General features: G+C 42.2%; 1 protein-coding gene across 4 annotated transcripts in view; it reads right to left on the bottom strand.

The window, feature by feature from the left end:
- Positions 1 to 8,676: 8,676 nt before the first annotated feature.
- Positions 8,677 to 10,605, bottom strand: part of L3MBTL4 (L3MBTL histone methyl-lysine binding protein 4) — a 446,630-nt gene continuing 444,701 nt past the window's right edge. For all 4 annotated transcript variants that reach the window (XM_072734933.1, XM_072734932.1, XM_072734931.1 and 1 more), the window contains one exon: positions 8,677 to 10,215. In XM_072734933.1, coding sequence (XP_072591034.1) covers positions 10,048 to 10,215 — 168 coding nt within the window. In that variant the 3' untranslated portion in view covers positions 8,677 to 10,047. The remainder of the gene's footprint in view (positions 10,216 to 10,605) is intronic.

The following is a 10,605-nucleotide window of genomic DNA, read 5'->3' as shown; positions in this document are numbered from 1 at the left end:
TAGGTATAAACTTAATAGTAAATATATAATACATCAACATTAAAAAACTAACACTTTCTTAAGGGATATTAAAAACACTGAACAAATGAAAAGATTACTGTATTCTGGAATAAGAAGATTCAAGAAGGTAGACACACAAGTTTACTGTAAATCAATCCATAAATCCAATGCAATGCTCATCAAAATACCAACAGTAATTTTTATAGCCTGGTGACATATTATTAAAGTTCTCTGGAAACATGAAACTTGTGAATGTTCAAACGTGATTCCTGTATATGCGAACAATTGGGGGAGGATATACAAGAAGCTATTCATAATGTTTACCTCTAGACAGAAGAAGTAAGGGGTAAGGATTAAGGCAAAGAGTTGGTTTCTATGAATATAAATTTCAATATTTTCGGTAGATGCACATATTACTTATATGGTGAAAACAGTTGTTTATTTTAAAAGAACATTTCCTAACAAGTAGAATAGCAATTGCTCACACTCAGTGCTCATTGGAATCACAAGGGGGAACTTTAATAAAACATCAGTGCTCAAATCTCATGTTCAGTTTTGAATTCGGTTGGTCTAGGGTAGGGCCCGGGCATTGGTATTTTTAAAAAAGCTTCCAGTGATTATTATGTTCAGCCAGGGGCTGAAAGCCACTGATGGAGAGTATCCTATGGCAGTGCTTTTCAAACTTGTGGTTACAACCCATTGGGCATGAAATCAATTTTAATGGGTTAGGACCAGGATTTAAAAAAATGCAATTGAAAAGAAGTGTGTGTGTGTGTGTGTGTGTGTGTGTGTGTGTGTGTATGGACTAGATTGTGATCTAAGGCATAGCTCTGTGGGATGCCATCAAAAAAATCAGAAAGCCCCTACTTTATGGGACTCCAACCTCTCAGACCCTCTGAAACACTTATCAGAATTTGTGTCAACTATGAAAGGCTTTTCATAGTTTAAAAATTATACTGTAATTCTGACTTCTGTTTGTTTACGTGGCTATTCGATCATTCCATTCATTACAATTCAAAGATTGAAATGACATATGTAACTGCCTGTGCTTATATGCTGTGCACAGTGTCTGACCTTACTAAGTCCTCAGTAAATATATGACAAATGAAAGAATGAATGGATGATTAAATTATCAGGTAATTCTTTCCCTCATTTTCCCTAGAATTATTTTTGTAAACTAGTTTTTCTTCTTCCTGCCCACCACCAGCCTCATGAAGTAATTACTCTAGGTGGAACAAAGCAAGAATTATTTATTCTTGGATGGATATCCCACAGTCAATATAACAATCAAGGCAGGATTTCGTTCTTTGCTAGCATACTCATCCAATTGAGGACTATGCTTAGTTTGGATTAGGCCATGCTGATTCTGGTCACATTCATGTTATCACAAATCACACTGACCTGGGTCTCTTCCCATGACCTAAGACATTCATGAAAGATAGAACCAGAAAGGATGTGGCTGATATGGGCTGATTTCATTTTTTTTTTTTAAGATTTTATTATTTATTCATGAGAGACACAGAGAGAAAGAGAGAGGCAGAGACACAGGCAGAGGGAGAAGCAGGCTCCATGCAGGGAGCCCGATGCGGGACTCGATCCCAGGTCTCCAGGATCACGCCCTGGGCTGAAGGCAGTGCCAAACCGCTGAGCCACCCAGGTGCCCGGGCTGATTTCATTTGAAGCAAGTTATGTCACTGACATTTCCCAGATTAAAAGTAAAGCCTTCAGTAAAAATTTCAATTCACTATATAATCTACTTTATGTAGCTGAATAATGTTTTGAGTTACCAGACGCTTAGCCCTGGGGCAAGGTGCTACAGGAAATATACGGAGGTCTTGGAGTTGCTTAAATGATGTGATGTTAATTGTAAGTGAGGGAGAAATTCAGATTGGGAAGAAGGAAAATGAAATGGGCCAAACAGAAAAGTCTTCAAACAACTAGACACGCGGGGCATCAAACATAGGAAAGGCAGTACAAGTACCCAGGTAACACCCTTAAGCCTGAAACCTGGATTCTAACTTCCTTAACACCTCTTCATGAGATGCTTGTTTTGTGTAACATTTTACAAACCATTAACGAAGTAACAGTCCCTAGGAAATCTCTTCGGGACGGTGGGCCTACCGTGTTCCTTCCAGTGGGGCATCGTGTGGCCGCATGACTCAGTGGTTTTCTGGGCTGTATCCACCTCACGTCTCACAGATCACACTTTTTCGAGACGTGACAGGGACGGACAGCGAGTGTATCTCTGACTTTTGACTTTTGCAGAAACAAGCCATAGGTCAGAGTGACAACAATTGACTTCTAAAGGACCATTTCGGGGATGATGGGGAGATGTTTAATGAAGCAAACAGCCATGAATATACATGAAGATGGAGACTGGCAGGGGTGGAGGAGGCAAAATTAATAGAGGCAAACTTGAAAATTTCAGAGTTAACTACTATGGAAATAGGTGAAAACAAAGGGATTTAGTCTGAAGACAGAAGGCTACGGAGTGACTTCTTTAGGGTCTTCAAATATATACAAAAGATGATTTTGCAGAAATAGGAGACACCAGAATGTTTACATCTTAGGCTGAAGTTTGAATATCTGAAGCTAGATCTGAAAAAGTACATCTTTTTTTTTCTTCTTTATTTCTTCAACAAATACCTATTGAGCATTTTTTATACGCCATCCAGTTGTTAAATATTAAATTCCATTTGCCCAGAACGTGTAAGGCTCTGTGCTCACACTGAGTGCGGTAGAAAGTGCCACAAGGCTTAATCTTTCTCTTCAAGGGGCTACTAGGAACCAGTCCCTATAGGAGATTGTACAAGTGTTATCACTAGGGGTTTTTGGAAACTGGATAATGAAGGTGATTATAATCACATGGCCCAACCATTCAAGTCACATTCTATTTCTGTTATTTTCAGAACCTCATCAAGGTTGAGAAAGCTTTGACGCTGCTTCTAAGGATGGCTGTGTGTAATTCTCCACTGTCCACAGACAGAAGGGATAGGAGGGCATAATGGATTCCTGGGAACAAATCCTTTTCACCAGCTTAGTGCCCGTACAAAAAATGAAGTATACCACCTCCAGTTTAAGGTTTTTAAATCAGCGAATTATTTCTTTATTGTTTACTTCTGAAGGCAGGAAGAATATTCCAATTGTCTGCACCGAGTATGGATTGAATTGTGAAATCGGTTTCTGGCGGCCCAGGTCTGCCAAAGTGGTCATGAGCTACAAATGACTCCTTGAGTGGCAAGCAGCCACCCAGACACACACAATTCATCCTTCCCCCAGCAGTTCACAAATAGTAGCCTGCCTCAAATTCGTAGCTTGACAAACTGCCATGGACTTTTCAGAGAACTCGCCTTGAGATGGTTGATAGACAGACAGACGATGTTAGCTAGGAGCTAATCACTTTTCCTAAAATTGAACCTCCTCTAGGGCTAATCATTTTTCAAATTAACATGCACAAAACAGATTGATTTGAAAAATTTGCCCTGTGGGGGCATCTAAGACAGTTGTAAAGCAGGACGTAGTCTGGGTACTTAGTGTTGACTCACAGAAAGTGTCAAGTCTTTCCACCTTTTTATCAGACACCTTTCATCAATTTGTTGTCCCTTTTTGTTCAATATTGTACTTGTGAACCACACTATTAACCTCAGCTACCCTACTGGAGGGCTTGAGAATTATTAGTTGGGTAGTTTTTTCAGGTGACAGGATTACCAAGCATAGCCATGTGAAAACATATTCATATTTAAAATTCTTATGTATGCATAATAAATATTAGAACACCACTGAGCTAAAATTAATGAGTCTGTATTTAAAGCATGGCAGTATTTAAAATTACCTGCCTGATGACAATTTTCACTTAATCACATTACAAGTATCTCTGATTACTTCTTGTTAATTGCTTCATAGAATCTGGGGGGAAAAGGGGCCCCAGAAGTGTCCAAGTAACAGAGTACTTAATTGCTAACATCAAATTGGTACTGAAAATAATGTTCATACTCTGGAGCCAGCCAGTTAGAAATATATACTGAAAGACACCTCTGTATGGAGGATTGTTCTAGGTCCCGTGGGGAAATACAAGAATATCTCTGCAGTTTACAATGACAGAGCAAGAACAAAGGTTTAGAAAGAACTGAACAACACCTGGGTCTGTGAAGGTATGTGTCATGTGAATCACATACATAGATGCCAGGGGATTTCACTCACCACCTGACCATATTTTCTGTAAGATCTGTGCACCAGCAAGATCATATTTCCATTACACCAGGCCCTGGACTTTTTCCCCTTTATCGCCTCCTATTCATCTGCATATTTTTATGCTTATGGTTTATTGTCTATCTCCACACCCCCTTGGATTTAAGCCCCACAGAAGCAGAGATTTTTATTCATTTGTCCAAGGATGCATTCCAAATGGGACAGAGTGGGCTCTCAATATTTGTTGAATGGATGAATGTAATACTTCTCACAATGGAGAAAGATGAGGACACCTGTTCAGGTGAATCTGCTGATTCATTTGAAGAAAATTTTTGAATCAATATGTAGGTGGATCTGTGAAATTGTTTCTTCTACTCTTAGGCTTAACTTTTCAGCCCAAAAGGCACTGGGGAAGGTCTCTGTGAAGGAAGGGCAACCTCAGGTTTCAAACTAATACTAAAAACAGCATGTGAAAAGCAAATCTATTCTGAAAAAAAATAACAGAAAGGGGGCGGAGAATAGTAAGCTGTTCTGGAGGATAACTTTGCAAATTGATTGAAAAATAAAAGAAAAAATTTCAATCACCAACAGCAAGCAACCTGTCAGAGTGAGTTTTCCTTTAATAAACTAATTTTTGGCTGGTTTGACTCTTTTTGTGGGAGAGGCTAGGCCAAATGAAATTCGAATTGCTTCTTCTTGAAAAAAAAAAACAAGAAACAATACAAAACAAATACTCCACTGCCTTCTGAAGCAAACTGTCAGAGCAGATCCTAACCCCAAGGAACGGAACAGTTTACAGAGAAACAACTGCCTCCATGGAGGCATATGCCACCCATACTCTACCCATTCACAACTAGCTGATGAAGCAACTCGTGCTCTTTGGGAATAGATCCCTTAAATACACCCTTTATTTTTTAAAAATGCAAATTAGTTAATATTGGCCAGTCATTCTTGATATTTTTTTTTCTTTCTAAAAGACCTCTGATGCCCCAGTATGTCAGAGCAAAACAGAGGCCCCCGTATTCCAAACAGTCCCCATGAGTACTTAATACATTTGCTGTGAGTTGCAGTTCAACAATTGTGAAAAATCCGTTGTGGGGAGAGCTGGGTTTAACCTGGGACTCCTTAGCATTTTGCATTCTTCCTGCATCAATTTGCCTTGATTCCTCAATCAAAGGGAACACAATTTAATTTCAGATTGAAGCAAATGGGCAATTGATAGGTGTTGCCTTGTAGGTAAAACCCAATAGAACTAGTCTGATCCCATGAAATAGAACCATCTTCTGGAGAAAAACTCGATATTTTAAACTGAAGTCTTATTTCTCACCTTTTATTTTTCATTTCCTTTTTAATCGTGGTTCTTATCTTTTTTTCCCCCCCCAAATCCTGCAACCCTTTAACCCTTTCCCCTGACTTTTTTCCATCTCCGAATCATTGCCATGGCCACCTTGACAAGACAGTGCTTAGGATGCTGCAGCTTTGCCTCTCAATGCTCTGAAGTCTCCAAGGGACACACCCTTATCCAATGGGCCCCTGGTCTTCTGCTGACATCATTCAAGCACTGAGTCTTAACAGTGGCCCTGCAGGCCCTCTGGACTTGCCTGTGTGTGCATCCCAACCGGGGCCCTGGGGTACTAGGCACTTGGACACTAAGCACTCAGCAGTGGCAGCTGGGCTGTTTTATTTGGTCACTGTATTCAAAATCCATCCTTTGCCTGAAAGGGATCTCTGGTGCAAAGACTTGCAAGCAGGTAATCTCACTGAGAAATCAAATTGTGATCACCAATTCACCAGAGTGCTCAGTCAGAAAATTCACTTGTGTAATCCTTAGTGTTGGAGACAAGCACAAGTATTCGTGCTGTCTTCACAGCTGCATTGTAGGACCTCAGCTGTCCCAGGCTTCTAACGCAGTGACAAACTGACAGTGGGGAGAGATGGAGACCAGGCGAGTAGAACCAGAATAAGGTATTTTTGAAGGAAGAGTTTTTATGAATATATTATTCATTAATATATTTATTCATAAGAAGAATATATTTATAAGGATTCTGAATATTCAAGAGTCTATTAACAAATATATTTTTCATGAATATATTTATAAGGAGAATAAGTTTTTAAGAACAACTTGTAAGGAAAAATATTCATGAAGAATGATTCTTGAATATTAAGAATATATTCATAGGAACGCTTCATATTCAAGAACGTTTTTCAGCTCTGAGAGTTGCAGAGACAAATGGAATATTTCTTAAAATGATAGGAAACAAAATGGAATGCAGTGAAAACTCAGTATTTCAAATGGAATGAGTGACTGTGGCAAAGCCCTCACTCAACAGAAGGAGATTCCACAAAGAAAATTTGATCAAGAAATGTCAGGGATGTTCCAAGTCAGCCCGCAGTAAGGGTAAGAGGTCACAATTCAGAGTCAGGGGTTAACAGGAGTCAATCTTCTGTGCTAACACTTGGAATTTATTGAGGACTTGAGTTAGCCATGGTCAGGATCTCATCACAGGCCAGGAGAAAAAAGGTGTTCGGAGTTGATGAAGGAGAGATTTTTCTTGGGAGGACTATGGGTTGTTGGAAGTGAGAGAAATTTATCTTTGTGAAAAAGTATCTGAAATTAAAGGCATTCAAAGACTATGGTCTCAGAAGTCCTAAGCTCCCAGAGCGTCCTTGCTTAATGATCTGATTTCCAGTCCCATATGTGTATTTCAACGTGTTGTGTAAATAATGGTCCTTTAGGGGAACTCTTTCTAACAATCTAGAAGTTTGTTATTTCTTGAAGTCCTATTGGCAATATTTTGCTTTGTCCTGCATACTTTTCACTTCTGAGACCAAGTCTTTGCATGGTCTTTAAGATACTTGTTACACAATTTTTGCTTTGTCACGCATATTCCAGATGGGAATCAGGAAAGAGGAGAGTAAGAGGCTAAGGGTGGTACCTGGGGGCAGCCGAGGCCTTCAAACCATCTGGGGCATTTCCAGATGCTGCCTCATTCCTTGAGGGGGGGTTCCCCTGGGAGAAAGATTTCAACTTCCAAGCTTTCCAGCCTGTCTGGAGAGGATGAGGTAAGGGGAGGGAATTTGTTGGAGTCAAAGCTGGATGTGGTAGGGCTGGGTCCAAGGCAATCAAGGCCCCTCCAGACCATCCTGAGGCCTGCCCCACATGCTTCTGGGCCCCCTAACAAAAAGCCACCTTATGTGTATTATGTCAGCTACATTCGTTTACACACATCCACAAAATCAAATTAAAAAACCCCTCGGGGTAGATATCACTTTCTTTTTACAGATAAGTTATTCCCATCTAGGAGGTTACGGAGCTGGGACTTGACGTCGAATTTGATGCACTTACCTCATTCACTGATGCAATAAGTAACTTACTTTGTGCTGATGAAGTGCCACATACCACGTCAAGTGCTGGGAGTGATGAGCAAGGCTGCCACGGTCTCCGTTCTCACACACCATCTAGACTAGTGGGGGGGAGACAAGCCCATGGTAACGACAGCAAGTGAGGAACCACATGATGGGAATAGGGCTGCAGTGGGTCTTCCCCAGCAGGGGTGAAGGGGAGGGAACAGCTCAGGCGGAGGCATCCACTTACACCCAGGAAGGTGTGCTTGGAGGGAGGAAGGAGCTCAGGGTAGGTCCAGCACGGGATGGGGGCACAAGGGAAACGCTGTGACAGGGAAGGAAGGTGGGGTGAGGTGTGAAGCTGGCAGCCTGCTGGGCCAGCAAGGACCAGCTCAGGAGCTGACCTGCGCCTCATGGGTCTCCACCTCCAGCGAACTCATGCTGGTGGGAGAAGCTCTAACACAGAAATGGCCAGAGTCAGATGTTTTGGTTTCCTGAGTTGGGCCGCTACTCTGTTCAGCCAGGAGAGGCTACTAGGACAGGACCACCTGAGTTACCTCTCCAGAGTGGCAAGGTGAAGGCACTGGGTGGCAAGTCAGGATGTCTGGCAGGTGGCTAGACACCTGGATCAAGCTGTACCTGATTGCACCGTCTTCTAGGAACACGACAGTTCACTATAATTTGGCTTGGTGTTGTGTGTTCTAATCTAGATCCTTTGTTGAAACAACAAGTATTAAATATATGAAACATGCATCTCAGATCTTCCACGGAGCCTCTATGATGAACAATTGTGAGGTTCTTTTTAATTTGAAAATCTCCACTTTAACTTCTCAAGTTATTAACTAGGCTCCATACCCAGCATGGAGCCCAACACAGGGCTTGAACTCACCACCCTGAGATCAAGACCTGGGCTGAGATCAAGCACCAGACACTTTAACTCACTGAGCCACCCAGATGCCCCTAATTTCTCAAGTTATTAACGGCTGAATTTGCTTCCCTAGGGAAACATATCCCCAATACTCGAAGGCTGACTTCTTTGTGGGCTATGCCAAGCAGCGCTTTGTTCCTCCGTGGCTGAGATAAAAGCCCTCAGGTTGTGTTGTGGGAATAGGTTATTACAACATACTCATTAAGGCATGGAGGTGGGGGTTTTATTTTATGTTTATTATCATTTAAAATATATTATAATTTTAACACAGCAGAAGCAGGAATTTAATTGTACATGGCAGTCTAAAAAAACAGAAAATAAACAGCAAAGAAAACTCCACAGAAAATAAAAATTTACATGAACCAATAATATATTAAAATTCCATTTGGGTGGGAATCTTTAAAAGATGCAATATGTGCACACCTCTTAGAGAATATTTTTTCTTCAGTGACCTACAGTTTGAGAATCTCTCCAGGCCGAATCAACTTCCTTCAATCGTAAGATTCTTAATGAATCAGAGAACAATGGTCTCTACTTCCAGGGGGCCGGTGCAGCTCTGACAGTAGGTATGAACAGGTGACTGTCTTTCAGAATCATGGGGCTGACTCCACTGAAGCGTCAGGTACAGTCACTTACACAAAACAAGTAAGGTCTGACAAGAGATCAGAATTGTTCAAATCACAGCTACCAAGCTCCCTACTTCAGAGATCTTCCCTGTTAGTGCGTCTCTATCAGGATGTAACACAGTCCCTTATTACACGTGCTGGTGGGGAGGAGGCGCAGGGCCAGTTCTCCGCGGCCTCCTCTGAGTGGAGGTGGGAGGGGTTCAGTGCAGGTGGGTGGCTGGCCCTCCAGCCCGTGTGGGGTGGCAGGAGGGGGGCCCCCCGCCCCACGCTCCCGCAGGCAGCCTCAGAGCACTGGTGAAGGGGCCTCAGAAGGCTCTTGCCAGCTTCTGCTGGCTGTCCCCCTGGTGCTCCTGGGCACATTCCAGGAGGCTCTGGGACACAAACGAGAAATGATTAATGGAACAAAAAGGAGAATTAATGAATCATGAAAACATGTGCTTATTATTATTATTATTTTAAAGATTCACACTTTCCTGAGTAAAGTACCCAAAAATCCCACATAAAGTCTTTTTAAAACACCAGGCCTCTCTTAGACTCACTGCACCCAGATGGCAAGTCTGAGCCTGGCTCAGACGTTCTGGTGAAACACTAACAATGCGTTTGTGAGTGTTGTTTTTTAAATATTTTACCACTCGAGAGTTTTATGCTTGAAAAATGGTTAATGGTGAAGGAGAACCACTGAAGGTGTGTGTGAGGGCTTCTTTGGTCTGTTTGTTGCAACGCATCAGAGCTGGAAGGGCCCCACCGAAGACAATGATGTTCCTGAATCACACCCCGGCCTCTGCATCGTGGGCACTAGGACAGTCCACGGTACCCTCGAAACATCTACACCACAGCCATTTTCAAAGGTCCAAGTTAAACACGGATATGACCATGGGGACATTAAACTTAAATTAGTGTGGGCCAGTTTTATTGCTGAAAGAGGAAGGTCCTGGAGCTGCGGTAGGTCGGGGGGTGTGTTTATCCTCTGGCTTCCTGGCCTGAGAGAGAATCTTCTCCAGTGAGGTCCTGGGAATTCCTGAACATGAGGATAGAATTATAAATCTTCAGTGCCGGACCCAGTTTGATCTTCATCACCTTGACGATGTCCGTCTGTGTCAGAAGTAGGAAGGCTTTGCCGTCAATCTGCTGCGAGGAAATAAACAAACACGGTTTACCCTCGGGGACGTTCCCTCGGGTGCTGAGCTGTGTGACTCCGACGGTGGCAGCCTCCCTGCAGCTCCCCAGCAACACAGGAGGACGGCCCCCGCCCCACCTGGGCCCGACTGCTGCCCAGCTCCGGACTGTTACCCACGACTCTGTTAAATATGAACTCAATACACACGCATAATTTCTAAAATTGTTATGTTTAAAAAATCTTGGCCTGAATTTGTATCATGAACCTTAAGGAAAAAAACCTACTTTCATCCACCAAGGAAATCTCCAGGAATTTCTCCTGACAGAACAAAGTGAACTACTGAAAACAGTTCAGCATTTCTAAAATAGCAGAATTAAATAAATTATGGTATTGTCTAGGTT

The sequence above is a fragment of the Vulpes vulpes genome, chromosome 13 (genome assembly GCF_048418805.1).
Source record: "Vulpes vulpes isolate BD-2025 chromosome 13, VulVul3, whole genome shotgun sequence".
Taxonomy (NCBI): domain Eukaryota; kingdom Metazoa; phylum Chordata; class Mammalia; order Carnivora; family Canidae; genus Vulpes; species Vulpes vulpes.
Note: the sequence above shows the minus strand (reverse complement) of the source record. Positions and strands in the feature narration are given on the sequence as shown.